Source organism: Taudactylus pleione, unplaced genomic scaffold (assembly GCF_031769625.1).
Source record: "Taudactylus pleione unplaced genomic scaffold, aTauple2 ptg000273l, whole genome shotgun sequence".
Lineage (NCBI taxonomy): Eukaryota > Metazoa > Chordata > Amphibia > Anura > Myobatrachidae > Taudactylus > Taudactylus pleione.
The window spans coordinates 703,364-722,191 of NW_028284675.1; the positions used below are offsets into that span (position 1 = coordinate 703,364).

General features: G+C 44.0%; 1 protein-coding gene across 2 annotated transcripts in view; it reads left to right on the plus strand.

The window, feature by feature from the left end:
• Positions 1-938: 938 nt before the first annotated feature.
• Positions 939-18,828, plus strand: part of IDUA (alpha-L-iduronidase) — a 215,464-nt gene continuing 197,574 nt past the window's right edge. The window contains exons 1-2 of one of the 2 annotated variants that reach the window (XM_088481439.1): positions 939-1,151; positions 4,916-5,056. In XM_088481439.1, the coding sequence (XP_088337565.1) occupies positions 1,021-1,151; positions 4,916-5,056 (272 nt within the window). In that variant the 5' untranslated portion in view covers positions 939-1,020. Of the gene's footprint in view, positions 1,152-4,261; positions 4,294-4,915; positions 5,057-18,828 lie in introns of those variants that run through there. The other variant, XM_088481440.1, reaches the window with a different exon arrangement.

Consider the following 18,828-nt stretch of genomic DNA (forward strand, 5'->3'; position numbering starts at 1 on the left):
CTGGGCGTGGAGTCAAATGATCTGGGGGAATGGTCCTGCCTCCGAGCACTGTGGCCAAATTTCTGTCACTGCTGGTACTGGTTTATTTTAGGACCCCATGAATATCCGCAATATATAAATTTTGGTTTTGTTTGGATTTTTCCAGTGAGGTCTGCAAATTACCCCTAAAGCAAAATGTTTGGGTTTTGGCTGGAGTTAGCTTTAAATTATGCTAATATAAATTTCTGCATTTCAGAGAAACAATCAAAAAGCTTGCACCATTACCTGTCAGTTAAATGTTTTAGCTACAGATGCGTCCAGTTACATTGTGGCTGATCGCACCACAAACGTGTGCGCGCATTGTGCCATGCGACTCCCTGGTACTCCATACGACATGGTACGCTATGGTGCGCACTGCGATTGCACCATTCATTCCTATGGATGCGCGGTCGCATACGCAGTGCGGCATACCTGATCATGGGCGTGCGTCTCGCGACATGCAATTTATCGCGCCAACGGCAACACGCTTGCCATATCTGTAGTGACACTTTTAATGTTGTTTTGTCCAGAACTGATGATAAAATAACCATTTAAAATTAAAGGTAGTTCGGACTCTGTGTGTATTATTAACGTTATAGAAGGGTTCTTTTACTGGCAGTTGAAAATTGTTCTTGCTTGTGACTGATTGAAAATAAAATTAGTAATGGTAGAAACTGTAAATTTCAAAACAGATATATACAGTATGTTAATCTGCATGCACAAACCGAAACCTAAACTCTGCTAGTAAGTATTTTGACCATGTTGCAGAACTGAACAGCTTTGGAGAAAACCATTGCTGCAGAAAGGGGAGACCTACTTCCTTTCTGCCATCTGATTGGCTGCATTTAATAAACTGAACTCGACCTCCCCTACTGAATAATATAGGAAGTAGTTTACTTTTAAATCAGAGTACACAGAACTCAGACATGAAGAGGTTTTGTTGTGACAAAATTTGCTCGCTTGTTACAGATTTATGAATCAGTTTATGCATGGTCACAGGATATGGGAATACTGAGACTTATATTAGCCATTGGCTTATTGCCAGGCGTACTGTTTGGAAGTTATGTTATTAATGTAGACGCAACAAAAAATAAAAAGCAGATGAAACATTTCTGGAAAAGCACAGGATTTTGGTAAGTTCTAGATTTACTGTGCAGGCATGATCCTATACATTATATAAGTATTATACATGTTCCACTGTGTAGCTAATACAGATAATTAAAGGAATACATAGTATACATACTCCACTGTGTAACTAATACAGATATTTAAAGGCATACTGCACATATACCTGTATTTATGTAATTAGGTGAGTATGTGTGTGTAATTGTTTGATAAACTGCAGAAAAGTCTCAATTGTGGAATGTACTGTAAAATACAGCAAATGCTTACTGACAATAAATCCTATATGCTATTTACAAGATGTAATGATCTGTCCAAATCAACACTCAATACTGGAAGTGATATCTAAAGCAGAATGTGTAACCTACCTATTTCTGACTGTTCCTTACACCTTTACTATATATTATGTTTACTGTATTATGTATATACAATATTATGGGCTACTACATCCCTGTTAAGTTATACTCCTTTCACATCACTAATGGCGGGTCGCACCCGGGATTTATGCAGGCGTCGATCTCGGGTGCGAACCGCTGGAGACCCCTTTTAGATTGGTGACCCGAACCAGCATTAGTTGCTGAGCCGGCGCTTGGAGGTGATCTCATCTCCAAGCGCCAGCTCTCCCTTTGCAGTGACTCGGGTTACCTGTTCACACCGCACTGTGGGCCTGATTCAGAGCCGAATGCTCTGACCAGAGCGCTCGCTCTGAATCAGGCCCCTCCTCCCTCAACTTGGAGCGGCCTCATGGACGCTCGCATAGCTGTTGGTTACCACCCACAGCTATAGCGAGCGTCCATGATGATGGTCGCGATGGCTTGCGACGAGACCCTGTGGTAGGGTCTCGGTGACCGCAAGCCCTGGAGTGATTTTGGCTCTATCAGAGCCAAAATCACTCCCACTGACATCACTAGTGATGTCAGTGGGGCCGGACTCAGACGGTAGGCGTTCCCATGGGAACGCCTCCGTCTGGCAGCCACGCCCCCGGCATGCCCACCAAAGGGGGCGTGCTGTCAGTCACCATCAACAGCACGCCCCCTTTGGTGAGAGACCCATAACGACGGCTTGGCCGTCGATATTCGGGTCTCGCGCATGCGCACGATGGAGCTTCCTCTGACGTGCGCATGCGCAAATCGGCACCATCGACCCGCTTGCGAGCTTCCTGCGCTCGCGAGCGGGTCTGAATCAGCCCCAGTGAGCCGGATTGAACTCGTGTTCAACCCTGCTCGCTACCCGAGTTGAAATGCCGGGACGCTCGACCGGAGTTATTTCAACTGGCCCCTTTCTCACTACACAGTAATGTTGCTGCGTGTTCATGTGCAGTGACCTGGGTTATTTGACATCAGTGCGAAAGGGGTTTGCCTGTGTGTGTCTGTACCATTTATACCCCTTTTCCGCCAAAATTCCGGGTCTGACCCGGAGTTGGAACGGGGTTCCTATCCGGATCGTTCTCGGAATTTAGCCGGCACCGACTCGGGATATTCCCAAGTCGGCGCCGCTCACACCGCAGTCGGATCTGCATAGACCCGGCTTTTCCGGCATGAAAGTGGACGCTTGGAGATGACGTCATCTCCTAACGCCACTGAAGCCGGACCAATCGGCCGGAATGCGGCTCACTCCAGGTCATCAAGACACGGAATGCGCCGTACACACAGCAGGGTTTCACAGGCTACGCCCGTGTTAAACCCTGCTTTTTACTTGGGTTGGATTGCCGGGTCACTCGACTCGGCGGTCCAACTCTCACCCCTTTTTACACCAAGGAGCTGCCCGGGTTAACCCTGCAATAACCCGGGTTTTAGCTCCAGTGTAAAAGGGGTTTTACACAGAACGCACATGGATCATTGATTGGTTTTCTAGATCAGTTATGTAATCCAACCATATTAAATAATCATGCTGCTTGGTTTCATTGCTATTAATTCTCATGGATAAAACTCCATAATATAATCTAGTGGTCAACTGTTGCCCAGCCGACAAACATGTGCTGGGCAACTGGAGCTGGAGTGACCCCAATTATTAATCAGGAAGCAGATAAAAATATTACATAATCCGTGGCAGTTGTCCTATGGCAGTGGTTCTCAAACTCGGTCTTCAGGATCCCACACAGGTCACGTTTTCCAGGTCACCCAGCAGATGGACAGGTGTACTCATTACTCACTGATACATTTTAAAAGATCCACAAGTGGAGCTAATTATCTCACGTGTGATTCTGTGAGGAGACCTGGAAAATATGCACTGTTTGGGGTCCTGAGGACCGAGTTTGAGAACCGGTGGCCTATGGTATTTCTTCACATTACATGGCACACTTGCTTCCTGGAGTGTTCGGGAGACTGCCAAATAATAAAAGGGGAGTAAACAATATTCCTACATCCCTCCTTCTTCTCCAGTGAAGTGGGCGGAGCTGTGATCACATAATTCACTGTGAATTGCGTTATTTGCCGCCTTCCACATCAAAATGCTGACACAATTCACAGCAAATTCCTCCCGCACCTCCAGGATTTCCCAGAGGGGAGTCCCACAGAGTTGAGAACTATGATCCATGGTAGGGATGAGCATCAAACATCAATGTACAGCAATCATCAATGTTGGGGTTTGATATATTTTGTTTTTTCTTCCTTTGTGTTAATGAGAGAAGAATGATGTATCAATTTTACTGACTAATTCCCAATGTAGGAGTCAATACTATTTCCCAGCTTTTTTTGTAATGCTGGGACTTTGAATTGGGTGTACCAGGGGGAATGTTGGGGTCTCCCTCTCTGTATGAGACTGATCTGGTAACGGGGACTAATGACTGCACAGAAGCATTTTACAGATATCACACAGCACTGCTCCTCTTCTAATATCCCTGACAGAGGTCGCTCACTGGCTCTTATACAAACGCATGAACAGAAGCTGCTGCGTTGGTGACACTTTGTGAGAGCCCCGTAGCTCTTGCACTAAAGTATAGGAACAAGACATGTACTGTAGCTGCACCTGTGTACATAGAGACTAGTGCAATGGTTCCTGAACTTTGAATCACGAGTATCAACATTTTTTTCACAGCCCCTCTAGGCCAAAAGTTTTTGGATTGAAAAATACAGCAACGATATTGTGCTTGTCTGACATCCAATTCTTTGGCGGTGGACAGTGTTACGCTTCTATTTGTCCACATATTTTATGGTAAGCAAAACCAGTGCTGGTGGCTGCCAGTCACATTGAGAATTAATTTGATTTGGGCCTGGACCACCAACCCATGCCACCACTGCAAGTGCACCATGGAACACAATTTGGGAACACTGGACTAGTGCATAGAGTCCTGCACTCCCACTAGCTCCTTATAGACCATGCAGCATATCTCCCTCTGCCATCTACTCTGTGGTAGTGCAGGTGGACAGCCACAAGCCATTATGTATTATGCCAAAATGTATTACTTCAATGATCTGTGAGATTCTAAAGTCCTGACAGCTTATGGAAATACCTGCTTTGTGCATGTAAACCAAACAACCTGGATCCCTTCGATTGTCCAACACTACATAGTGAATGCAGTTTTACTGGTTGAGAATCGATTGTCTCACAGGTAAACTTTGTCAATAGACAGTAATAGTTTTTAAGGCTGAGGCTTACCAAAAATAATAAGTGGTGTATTGACAAAATGTGAACACTTTAGTTGCTGCCAGGAGGAATACTGCATGAGAACAGTTAATGTATTCATACCCCTATATAAGGGATGAGTTGCAGTGCAAGGGACATCACACATATTTATATATTGCAATTGTTTTTAATTTTCTATTATTTTTTTCAGTCCTCCTTTACCACATAACATGTCAGAAACCTATTTTCTGGGGAAAGACCAAAGATTAAACCTGGCATACATTTCTTCTGTCCCAGCTGGTGGCATCACACAAGTCAGAATTCACTGGTTAATGGACCTCATTAAAGTTTCGTAAGTCCAGGCTTTAGTGTGTATGTTGTTTTGTTTTTTTGTTGTTGTTGGAGTCATGAATACCTCTAAATTATGATTAAAAGGTGTGTTTTTTATTAATGTATAAAGCATATTGACATGTTAATTTAGTTGTCACATGTCAGTGACTGTGTTCACCATACAGGCCAACTATGTGCATGACTAGGACAGTATTGCATGGGGGAAGCACCGAAATGGTTTTATGTCAATTGTTTTTTCTTTCTTTTTCTATTTGATTTTCTTTTTTGGGTAGTCTTTATCAGCCACCTATTACCCAGGACCTTAACTAGGGGAGGTCGACCAGCAGGGCCGGATTAAGGTCTGTGGGGGCCCCTGGGCAACAAACTTGTGGGGGCCCCTTATGCAATGTCCCCAGTAGCAGTGCCCCCAGTAATGGTCCCCCTATGCAGTGCACACTGTAGTAATGCCCCTTATATAATGCCCCCAGTAGTGCCCCCAGACCCAGTAGTGGTCCCCCCCTATGAAGTGCCCCCAGTAATGGTCCCCCATATGCAGTGCCCACTGTAGTAATGCCCTAATGCAGTTCCCCCAGAAGTGGTCCCCCTATGCAGTACCCCTTATATAATGCCCCCAGTAGTGGTCTCCCTATACAGTGCCCCTTATAAAGTGCCCCCAGACACAGTAGTGGTCCCCCCCTATTGCCCCCAGTAGTAGCCCCCCTATACAGTGGGGCCAGTAGTTGTCCCCACTATGCATTGACCCTAGAAAACACCCCCCAGTGCCCCCATGAAGCGGCCCCCTATACAGTGCCTCCTATAGCGGCCCCCTTATGCAGCGCCCTCTGTAGTGGCCTCCTCCCCTATGCAGTCCCTTGTAGCTGCCACCCCCCATGCAGTGACCTCTGTAGCGGCCCCTCCCCTATGCAGTGTCCCCTGTAGCAGCCCCCCACCATGCAGTGACCTCTATAGCGGCCCCTTCCCCTATGCAGTGACCTCTGTAGCAGCCCCCTCCCCTATGCAGTGTCCCCTGTAGCTGTCCCCCCATGCAGTGACCGCTGTAGCAGCCCCCTCCCCTATGCAGTGTCCCCTGTAGCTGTCCCCCCACGCAGTGACCGCTGTTGCGGCCCCCTCCCCTATGCAGTGTCCCCTGTAGCTGCCCACCCATGCAGTGACCGCTGTAGCGGCCCCCTCCCCTATGCAGGGACCTCTTTAGCGGCCCCCTCCCCTATGCAGTCTCCCCTGTAGCTGCCCCCCCATGCGGTGACCTCTGTAGGGGTCCCCTCCCCTATGCAGTGTCCCCTGTAGCTGCCACCCCCCCCATGCAGTGTCCCCTGTAGCTGCCCTCTCCCCTATGCACACACAAACAAACAAAAAAATCACCACTTACCTGAATTCCCGCTCCTGACGCAGTCGGCGCTGCCCGCTCCGAGTCCCGGCTCTTCCACTGCACTATGGGAGAGACGTCAGTGTCATGACGTCTATCCCATTATCAGCAGATGCGTGGGGAGCCGGAAGTCGGAGCTCATGAGTGAGCTCCGGCTGGCTCCCTCCGTTGTGCAGCAGCCAATGAGAGTCTGACTCTCATCGGCTGCTGTAACATACACACAGCTGCCGCCGGCGGCTGTGTGTATGTAACTGTGTAGTGTAGACTGCGCTCACTGCGCGGTCTACACTACACTAGCGGAGGGGTCACTAGTGGTGGGTACAGACAGCGCACCGCTGCTAGTGGGGGCCCCTCCAGGTGTGGGGGCCCAGGGACGACCGCCCCTGTCGCCCCTCCCTTAATGCTGACTGAGCTTTCTTTAGAGTCTGACACTCCTGACAGGCACCCTGCAGTTTGTACAGCTGATCTGGCGCATCATCAGGGAGCTCCAAGTCAGTGCAGCCGGTCCCAAACCCTACAAACGATGCAATGGCGTCATTTGCCCAGCATCATGACATCGGCCAGTAACAGGGTGGGGCTGACACAGGGCGCATTTAAGCCCTGTTACTGCCCTGCCTATTATCCTCCATAAAAACAATAGAGTAAGTTGCACTGATTATATCTATTAACTCACGTTTATATGAAGTGAGTACAACTGAGAAGTCTATGGACCTGTTTCAGACCCGCTCGCAAGCGTTAGTGGGGCCGGGAGCGTGGCTGCCCAGACGGAGGCGTTCCCATGGGAACGCCTACCATCTGGGGCCAGCCCCACTGACATCACGAGTGATGTCAGTGGGAGAGATTTCGGCTCTGTTAGAGCCGAAATCTCTCTGGGGCTTGCGGCAACGAGACCCTACCACAAGGGTCTCATCGCAAGCCCGATGTTCGCGATGGTCTTGACCATCGCGACCATCTTCCTGGCCGCTCGCTATAGCTGTGGGTGGTCACCCACAGCTATGCGAGTGGCCAGGAGGTCGCTCTGAAAAACAAGAAGGACGGCCCTGATTCAGAGCGAGCGCTCTGTCAGAGCGTCCAGCTCTGAATCAGGGCCTATGTGACCTTTCAAACACAAGTACAAATGTTTTTAAAAACAGCATGTAAAAATACTTTTGTCTTTGAGATGGATATCTTGTAGCTTTCTATTTGCATTTTTTAATGCAAAACAAATTTGTTTGTGTATAAGGCAGACTAGCATGGCCTACTTTATTTTTTTTTTTTAAGTGAAGGCCAATATGCATCAATTATAAAGAAAAATGGGGCAAAAACTGGTTGTCAGTCAGTAGTTTACAGTTGTATAAGACATAATTATAAATCCCATATTACCCTAAGGGACACTTGGAACCTTGCGCTGCTGACAATTAGGATTGCCATCATTTCAGGATTGCTCTGGACAATCCAGAAATCGGGTCATCTGTCCAGAGCATTGAAATCCTCGACGAGTGGTGTCCAGAATTCACAATGTCGGCCAGCCAGTCCCCTCAATATCTGCTCTTCCCCTTTTCAATTCCGCCTCCCCCTTGTCCAGCCGACCATTACTTGAAATCACGCCATGCAAAGATGCTTCACAAAGCCTTCTCGGACAGTGGTGATCTCCATATACATATAATTATGTATGGCTAAATCTATTCACATTTCTTTCCTTACCAATTTAAATATTTCGAAATATACATACATTTCTTTACCCTCCATCAATAAATACTAATCCTCTAAAGGATGTTTGCCTATTTCAAATCACTATTATGCGTACATAGGGCCTGAGTCAGACCCGCTCGCGAGCGCTGAGCTCTCGCAAGCGGGTCGATGGTGCCCTAGTGCGCATGCGCACGACAGAGGGAGCTCCGTCGTGCGCATGCGCGAGACCCGGGGAGCGACGGGGAAGCCGTCGCTCCAGGTCTCGCACCAAAGGGGGCGTGCTGTCGATGTTGATTGACAGCACGCCCCCTTTGGTGGGCGTTCCGGGGGCGTGGCTGCCAGACGGAGGCGTTCCCATGGGAACGCCTACCGTCTGGGTCCAGCCCCACTGACATCACTAGTGATGTCAGTGGGAGTGATTTTGGCTCTGATAGAGCCAAAAACACTCCAGGGCTTGCGGTCACCAAGACTCTACCACAGGGTCTCGTCGCATGCCCGATGGTCGCGATGGTCTTGACCATCGCGACCATCATCATGGACGCTCGCATAAGCTGTGGGTGGTAACCCACAGCTATGCGAGCGTCCAAGAGGCCGCTCCAAGTTTAGGTAGGAGGGCCCTGATTCAGAGCGAGCGCTCTGGTCAGAGCGTCCGGCTCTGAATCAGACCCATAGACCTTTTTCTTCTTTAATTATGGGCTCATAATATTTACAAACCCTCCAACAGTTAATTACCTTTGCAAAAATAGATTGTCCAGTTCTATGTTGTAATACTTTATTGGAACCCTAACATCCATTTCTATACCAAGGTGATTGATTTGGTTGTTGGTCCTTTTGAACATATTCCTAACACATTTTATAAAAAGAGATATCATTTTAATAAAATATACAGTCAGGTGCATAAATATTGGGACATTGACAGAATTTTCATATTTTGGCCTCTTTTCACCACCACAATGGCTTTGAAATGAAACAAACAAGATGTGCTTTAACTGCAGACTTTCAGATTTAATTTGAGGGTAATAATTACATCCAAATCAGGTGAACGGTGTAGGAATTACAACGGTTTCTATATGTGCCTCCCACTTTTTAATGGGCCAAAAGTAATGGGACTATCAACTCAAAAGCTATTTCATGGACAGGTGTGGGCTATTCCCTCATTATTTCATTATCAATTAAGCAGGTAAAAGGTCTGGAGTTGATTCTAGGTGTGACATTTGCATTTGGAATCAGTTGCTGTCTTCCCTCAATATAAGATCCAAAGAGCTGTCACTATCAGTGAAGCAAGCCATCATGGAAAACAACTGTGGTGGATGACAGAAGAATTATTTCCCTGGTGAAGAAAAACCCCTTCACAACAGTTGGCCAAATCAAGAACACTCTCCAGGAGGTAGGTGTATATGTGTCAAAGTCAACAATCAAGAGAAAACTTCACAAGAGTGAATATAGAGGGTTCACCACAAGATGTAAACCATTGGTGAGCCTCAAAAACAGGAAGACCAGATTAGAGTTTGCCAAACAACATCTAAACAAGCCATTACAGTTCTGGAACAACATCCTATGGACAGATGAGACAAAGATCAACTTGTACCAGAGTGATGACAAAAGCAGCAGAATGAATTCTGAAGTGTTTCGGGCAATATTATATGCTCATATTCAGTCAAATGCTTCAGAACTCATTGGACGGCGCTTCATAGTGCAGATGGACAATGACCCGAAGCATACTGCAAAAGCAACCAAAGAGTTTTTTAAGGCTAAAAAGTGGAATGTTATGCAATGGCCAGGTCAATCCCCTGACCTGAATCCGATTGAGCATGCATTTCACTTGATGAAGACAAAACTGAAGGAAAAATGCCCCAAGAACAAGCTGGAACTGAAGACATTTGCAGTAGAGGCCTGGCAGAGCGCCTGGTGATGTCTATGCGTTCCAGACTTCAGGCTGTAATTGCCTGCAAAGGATTTGCAACAAAGTATTAAAAAGTGAAAGTTAGATTTAGGATTGTTTAGTTTGTTCCATTACTTTTGGCCCCTTAAAAAGTGGGAGGCACCTATAGAAACCGTTGTAATTCCTAAACCGTTCACCTGATTTGGATGTAATTACCCTCAAATTAAATCTGAAAGTCTGCAGTTAAAGCACATCTTGTTTGTTTAATTTCAAAGCCATTGTGGTGGTGAGTAGAGGCCAAAATATGAAAATTCTGTCAATGTCCCAATATTTATGCACCTGACTGTATATCACTAGTATGGTTGACAGTATTATCAGCAGAAGTCTTCCCGGCGCATACATCATCCCATTAACAGATTTTTAAAACTTTCTCAGTGTCTAACCATAAGAACCACTCTGCTTAATATTCTCTTGCTCAACAGAAAATTATATGTTTACAGTACCTAAAATCTAATTTTTCTTGAAAGTATTTCATGTGGGTGCAACAAGTTACATCAGATTTTATCTCTAAAATTATATATCATATACCCTCATTACCAAAATTTTTACAATTTAATACATGTTGTTGGATTGATTCGGTTTTAAATATCAGTATTAATGTATCTTTGTAATTTGTTTATTGGACATGTGTCACCACAGTCAGTATTACCTTCTCTTAAAACGCACTCATTCAAAGTTTGGGGAAAAGGACAACCATTCATCCTATTGGTTGCTAGCACCCCCATCTGCTGAAAGCATGTTCCCATCTGCATCAATACTAAGATTATACCTGTCCTTTATGTAACCGTAATATGTCCCATACTCCCAAAACCAAACATGTTGTACACTTTGTTTACTAATTATTCCCCTGATTTATGAACCTTTTCCTTAGTTATAAGTTGCGTTAGGTCATGGCCTGATCTTGGATAGCTCCCCATGTATATCCCATAATTTTTTTATTTATTTTTATTTATTAACAGTTTCTTATATAGCGCAGCATATTCCGTTGCGCTTTACAATTGGAACATTAATAGAACAAAACTGGGTAATAACAGACAGATATATAGGTAGGAAGGCCCTGCTGGCAAGCGTACAATCTATAAGGAAATAGGCACTGATACACAAGGATAGGTGCTATATATTGTAATTTGGTCCAGCCAGACTGCAGAGATTCTTGGTGGGCTGCATGATCCAGTCACACAGGAATGTCGGCGAAATGTCAGGAGGATGTGAAAGACAGTGTGTGAGGTTATGTGTGGACTGTGAAAGGGGATGTAATTAGACATGGAAACTATGAAGGTTATGTGGGCAGTTCTGGAATCTGATAAGCTTGCCTGAAGAGGTGGATTTTCAGGGAACACTTGAAGGATTGGAGACTAGATGTAAGTCTTATTGTGCTTGGTAAGGCATTCCATAGAGTGGGTGCTGCCCGAAGAAAGTCCTATAGTCATGAATGGGAGCAAGTAATGCGTGGGATGAGAGACACAGATCTTGTGCTGAGCAGTGATATTTTGAGATGAGTGAAGAGATGTATGGTAGATATTTTGAGATGAGTGAAGAGATGTATGTTGGTGTGGTTTAGTTAATGAGATGAGTGAAGAGATGTATGGGAGATATTTTGAGATGAGTGAAGAGATGTATGTTGGTGTGGTTTAGTTAATGGCCTTATGTGTAAGTAAAAGTATTTTGTATTGAATATAGTAGAAAACCGGCAACCAATGGAGGGACTGACAGAGTGGGGCAGCAGACGATGAACATTTGGCAAGGAAGATAAGCCTTGCAGCTGCATTAATAATGGATTGTAATGGCGATAGCCTGTTTTTGGGAAGACCAGTAAGGAGACTATTGCAATAGTCAATGCGGGAAATAATGAGTGCATGGATCAGAGTCTTTGCAGTGTCTTGTGTGAGATATGGTCCAATTTTGGAAATGTTTTTTAGATGTATGTAACATGATTTTGAGACAGATTGAATGTGGGGAACAAAAGACAGTTCAGAGTCAAGGATGACACCTAGGCAGCGAGCTTGTGGAGCAGGATGGATTGTCGAGTTATCAACCATGATCGAGAGATCAGGTTGGAAACTCTTCTTGGCTGGTGGAAATATAATTAATTCTGTTTTAGAAATATTAAGTTTCAGGTGGCGAGATGACATCCAAGATGAAATGGCAGAAAGACATTCAGTGACACGGACCAATACAGATGGTGATAAATCTGGGGAGGATAGGTAGATTTGAGTATCATCTGCATACAAATGGTACTGAAATCCAAAAGAGCAGATTAGTTTGCCAAGAGAGGTGGTATAGATTGAAAATAACAAGGGACCCAAGACAGAGCCTTGCGGTACTCCAACTGATAGAGGTAGCAAAGAGGAGGCAGAGCCAGAAAAATGAACAGTAAAAGAGCGAGCAGATAGGTAGGAAGAGAATCATGAAAGAGCTGTGTCCTTAAGACCTAGGGATTGTAGTGTTTGTATGAGGATAGAGTGGTCAACAGTGTCAAAAGTGGCAGAGAGATCTAGAAGAATTAGGAGTGAGTAATGGCCTTTAGCCTTGGCAGTGACCAGATCATTTACTACCTTAGTGCTGTCTCTGTGGAGTGTTGGGAACAAAAGCCGGACTGAAGTGGGTCCAATAAGTTGTGTGAGTTTAAAAAGTGTGTGAGGCGGGTGTAGACAAGTCTCTCAAGCAGCTTGGAGAGGCATGGGAGCTGGAAGATAGGACAGTAATTTGAGAGAGTGTTGGGGTCAGAATTTTGTTTTTTCAGAATAGGAGTAATCACTGCATGCTTGAACAGTGATGGACAGATGCCAGCAGTGAGAGACAGATTGCAGATTTTAGTTAGTGTTGGAATGAGCACAAGAGACAGAGCTTTACTGAGTTGTGAAGGTATAGGATCTAGAGGAGAGGTAACAGAGTAGGAGGATGAGAAGAGTGTAGATACTTCATCTTCGTTTGTGAGGTGGAATGAAGAGAATGATTCAGAGGGTTCAGGTAGGGAATTGAGCAGGTCCCTAGCTGAGGAAGAGCATACCATTTCATTTCAGATCTTATCCATCTTGTCCTTAAAATAGGAAGCAAGATCATGCGCACTGATAGTAGCAGGGGGGTTGGGTGAGGGATGGGTAAGAAGCAGTTTAAATGTATTAAAAAGTCACTTGGGGTTAGAGGCTTGAGCAGAGATAAGAGATTGGAAATATGTTTGTTTGGCAGCATCCAGAGCAGCACGATAAGAGTTGTAGATAGTCTTATATGTGAGGAAGTCACTTGGAGTACGAGACTTTCACCACTGACGTTCTACTTTACGTGAGAGTTTTTGTAGATGCCATGTTAAGTTAGAATGCCACGGTTGACGTCTAAGTCTACGTGGTGTGTGATGAGTAGCTGGAGCAACTTCATCGAGGGCTTTTTCTAGAATCTGGTTTAGGTGTGATGCAGCAGTCTCAGGAGAAGTGAATGCAGAAATTGCTGAGAGTTGTTGTTGTAGAGAGGTAGATAGTTGTTAAAAGTTAATAGCATTAATATTTCTACGGGTTTTAGGAGGCTTGGGTGATTTCAATGACATAGAGGTTGATGTAATGGAGGAGAGTGTGCAGGTGATAAGGTTGTGATCTGAGAGAGGGAAAGGAGAATTAGTGAAATCAGAAACTGAGCATAGTCTGGTAAATACAAGATCAAGGCAGTGGCCCTCTTGATAAGTAGAGGAGTCAGTCCATTGGGAGAGGCCAAGGGAGGAGGTTATAGAGAGCAGTCTGGAGGCATGAGCCGATTGTGGACAGTCAATGGGGATATTGAAGTCACCCATAATGATGGTGGAGATGTCTGGGGATAGGAAGTGAGGGAGCCAGGCAGAAAAATATTCCAGAAATTGTTGGGGTGGCCCAGGTGGGTGATAGAAATGGGTGAAAGTCCTGATAGAATGTACTTCAAAAGATGTAAATGTGAGTGACGGTACCTGTAGGAGAACTGTGTATGTGAAAGATTGGGAGAGTAATATTCCTACCCCACCTCCCTTACAATTACCAGGCCTGGAGGTGTGTGAGAAGTGTAGGTCACCATGTGAGAGTGCAGCAGGGGAGACAGTGTCTGATTGTGTGAGCCATGTTTCTGTTATTGCCAGAAGGTTGAGGTTAGTTGAAATAAAGAGGTCATGGATGGATGTTAGCTTATTGCAGACAGAGCATGCCTGCCATAAGGCACATTTTATTCACCCAGAGCGTTCAGGGAGGCACGCAATGTTTATGAGGTTAGCTAGATTTATAGTTTGTTGTGGGTGTGGCAAGTGGGTTGGGCCTGGATTTGGTGATATGTCACCAGCTAATAGAAGCAGCAGGAGAGAAATATAAATATAGTTGTGGGATTTGTCTGAAAGGTTTTTATGCTGACAGGTTGTGAATGTTATTGTCAGTGTGTATAGATAATTTAAAAGCTCATGTGTGTTTGTAAGAGGAGAGTAGATTCCCATAACATCATTATCAGACCCACCTCCAGAGCATTCCACTTTGGTGTCAGATCAAAAATAGTTCCAGCTAAAAAGAACAAAAACAAAACAAAAGAAAGTACACAGAAGAGACAGGAAACATTCATGCTGTAATGGGTATTCTTCAACTTTGGTTCAGTTGCTTTGCCCTCATGCAAGTTTAAGTTGCCAGGAAAAAGTCTTGCATTGATGAAGCACTTCTCCCTTTTCTTGTTCTTGATTCTCCTTTTGTTCGGATACACTCTTATAATGAGTGGAATGGATCCAGGTGTCTCTTTCAGCAACTCTCAATGTAGTAGTAGTGGTCATCACCTGGTATCATCCTGCCCAACAATCTGTTAAGAAACCAGAACTCAAGAAATTTCTTAACCATTACATTCTTTTCCAGGATCACTGACATGACATTTAGTGCCCAACATGATCAGAGCCAGAAGCTTTAAACTCATCTGTTATTGTCGCGTTTGCTTTCTCACACCCACGGTGTACCTGACAGTCATTTCAGTATCACAGTTCAAAGTTATCTGTACAACAAAAGATAAAATATATGCAATGGTGACAGGTTAAGTGGTTGCCTAGAGGTGGTTCTGATACTTTTGTAATACTAGTGGCAATGCTTCTTGCCATACTTACCCTGTGTCAGTCATCACCTCATTCAACGTATTATTATTATTTTTTTTCTTATAACCAAATTAAAATATAAACCAAATTAAAAACAAATTGACCCAAACAAAAATTTCAAATTCCCACATTATACTATTTGAATGAAGTTGATTTGTATTACCTGGGTTGGAATGAGCCCCCTGTGGTAACACAAATCTTGCATATTTATCAGTTTCTGTACGCTGATAGTCTAAAAAAAACCAAAAACAAATTGGTTGCCTGGATTCTTGGCAACTGAGCGATTGGTGAGCCTGCCACTCTCTTTGCAACCTCATCAGCTCTCCTTTTCTTAATAATATCATATAATAATAAGTGTAATCCCTATATATGCAAGTGCTTATCCCTATATATGCAAGACATTTTACATCTGTCACTACCAGTGAAAATTGTATGATCGTCGACAGTCCTTTGTGTGCCTTGTGAATGTCATGTTGGTGTTCTAGTTGTTTGTCATAAGCATAAAACAAGATTCTAATCTGTCATAGGACCCCAACTTCATATATGACCTCAAAACTTATCTTTTAGTTGGCTAGTATTGTCTTCTGCCAAACCACATCATCTGATAGTGTTATCAGTTCATACCTTCATAGTCTATAATAGCAGCACCCATCTTTAAAAGGGGGAAAAAAAACATAATATTAAAGTCTATACTTTCTAAAGGATTGTCACATGTAAAGTCAATCTGATATAAATGTTCCATGCAATAATGTATATCTGTGTATCTGTTAAATCCTCGTCACTCTCCACCCTTTGTATCTTATGAGATACACATGGCAAATAAATTACAGGATTTAGCATTTTACATCATTTGATGGTTTTTATTTGATGATGCCATAAGGGACAATATCCATCTTGTGCTTGTTTGTGCAAATTTAGAATGAGCATATACTGCATACTGTGCATATAACATTAGACCACATCCTTATACTGTCTTCCCTATATCCTGTCCAGTGTCAATCATCTCGTCCCCCTGTATCAGATAATGCCCCAAATATTTATCCTTCGTCCACCATTGCTGTAGCTTATTCTTATACCTTGAGTCCTGCTTGTGAGTGATGAAACAACAAATGTTTTAGTGTCAGGCAAAGAAGACAATAATGAACATAACAATAACTCATCCATATGATTAATGATGGATACATAACTTGGTTAAAAGGATTGAACAGTCACTTCAGACTTGTAGAAAGATGCTTGGGCTTACCATTGATCCTTTAGGGCACTAGCACTAACAGTCAGGATGAAGCGGTACAGAGAAGAAAGCAGGGTAGATGTCAGTGATAGCAAGAAAAGAAATATGAGAGAAAAAATATATATATATTTTTACATTAAAAATGACCACTGGATTGGGCACTATGGGGAATTGACTCATTCATTTATTACCTTTTGATCCCACATCAAATGTATAATTAATTAAGGGTGCTACCGTACCTTTTGCCCTCAATGCAGAGTCCTGTCCATGTTTAGTTCATAGGATACAGGTATTTGTAAAACTATATATATATTTAATTTTTTTTCTTTACCCTTGATGGAATAATATCTACAACATTTTGGTGCATCATTAGCCTTGGGGAATATCCTGTACTGTACTTCCTGGACATGGTTTCCTGGAATATCCAGAAACACGCCATCAGATGTACAGTAGATAATACATTCCATCTTACATAATAAATCACTGCTAAATAAATTTGTGGGGGCTGTTGCAGCTAGCAGGAAAAAATGTTTAGTCTGCAAGGGCCCAATAGTAACTTCTGTTGGGACAGTCAAAGGGTATTGATGCACCTTCCCTGTTACCTTCATGGCTGAAGTAGTTTCCTTTATAATTGGTAAACCTCCGCTGCTGCTGTGTGCATGCATACCTGGTGATTAGTATACAATGCATGTTCACACCCTGAATAGGATAAGTAATAATGAATCATATGGTCATGCTTTGCATATTCACACTCCAGGTACATATGATGTCACACTGCATTGTCATTTTATGCAGTATCATAATCTACATGTGGCTTAGTTCCAACACAACTTTGGTTCTGTTGTATGTGATTCCATCCCCTATTTTTCTGTATATAAGTGTGATCAGTGGCAGACTCTTTAGGAGTGACCACTGCCATACCCCTTTAATTTAGACTCTGGCCTTTAACGGCTCTCTGAGTCCAACCATTAATACTGCTACTGTTAGTGCACATTTCCCATACCTTTAATAAATAATAATTCTGTTCTACTCCAAAGGCATTATATTTTGATATCTCATACAGGTACAATCCCATCCCTATCTGATTTTACCACTAGGGACCACAATAGTACTCACCGGATGTAAACCTATATTACCCTGGTCTTCTAACACCCTAGGGATTATCTCTCTACCTCATGGTTCAGCAATGGCAGCCAGGCTGAGCGGACGTGACTCAGCTCCTCCCCTGCCATGCCAGGCCACGTATAACTGCAACACCTAAGACAATGCTGCATTAAGGAGGGTCTATCTTCTGTTTCATGCATAACCTCCTTACACATATTAACAAACAATACAAAAACACAATTTAAACATTTTGGCGGTACTCTTTCCTACATTATTATATGGAGGTGGAGGAGCACTTGGTGCATGCACCAACTTCCTCTCAGACTCCTTGCTACTGGTTTGCAATTTTGCTCTCTACTCCTCATGTTCACGTTGCCAAATTTCTAAACCTTTACAGTGCTTAAGCCGCAATTTGCGTAAGCTTATTCTACAGATTTTATCATTAACATTTTTCAAAACATCTTTGTGAAATGTACCAACAATGGGAAAAGAACTCACACACTCCTGGGTCATTTTTGACCACTTCTCACAATATTTAGTTGAGTCCACAGTATATTTAATCCCTACAATAAACCTAGCCGAACCTGTCGGCACTGTACAGGAAATCGTTGTTGATGGTCTATTGGCCATTCCCGACCACCCTTTCCATACATTATTGGCTCCAAACTGTGACTGCCCGGCTCCCATGCTGTCTGTCCTGCGCCTCGACTTTATGTTCAAATGGTCTCCTCGACACAGGTAGGTATGATAATACCAATACAGACACGTCCCCAGCTGCTTGTCAGCGAAGCCTCACCGTGACCGACTTCTTGTCCTTACGGTGCAACCCGTGTCCGACCTATTGTCCTAATGGGTTGTCTATACACAATAATGCACTCACTAAGTGTCGTTTAAACTAGAAGTGATACAGGCTCATTCACTTCCCGATATTCGCTATTGTGCTTATTGAATTACTGTAGTCTCACACTGAAATGCCGCTCCTGAAATGTGGTCATTTCGCTTCTCTTGCTGCGACCTTTTAAGCTTTTAAAATGTTGCATATTGGGGTGCAGTGTTTTTCTCCCTTTTATGAAGTCCCTAAAGGTGGGTACACAGCAGTCCAGCGTGTGCTGGGCTGCTGTGGATGGGGAGCTGTGCCGGACCCGGGTAAGTAGTACCCGCTCGCGGCTCCCCCCCCCTCTACACCCCTGTGTACGGGCGATCGGCTTATCACCTGTAAACACTTGCCGATGGACAGATATGTCTGCAGCCATGTCTGTTTATTGGCTGTGCAGCACAGCCAATGCGATATGTCTGCGAACGACGTTGTTCACAGACATATCGTCTGTACACACAGGCCAATCGGGGCACGATATATATCGGCCAGTGTGTACCCAGCTTCAGGCCCG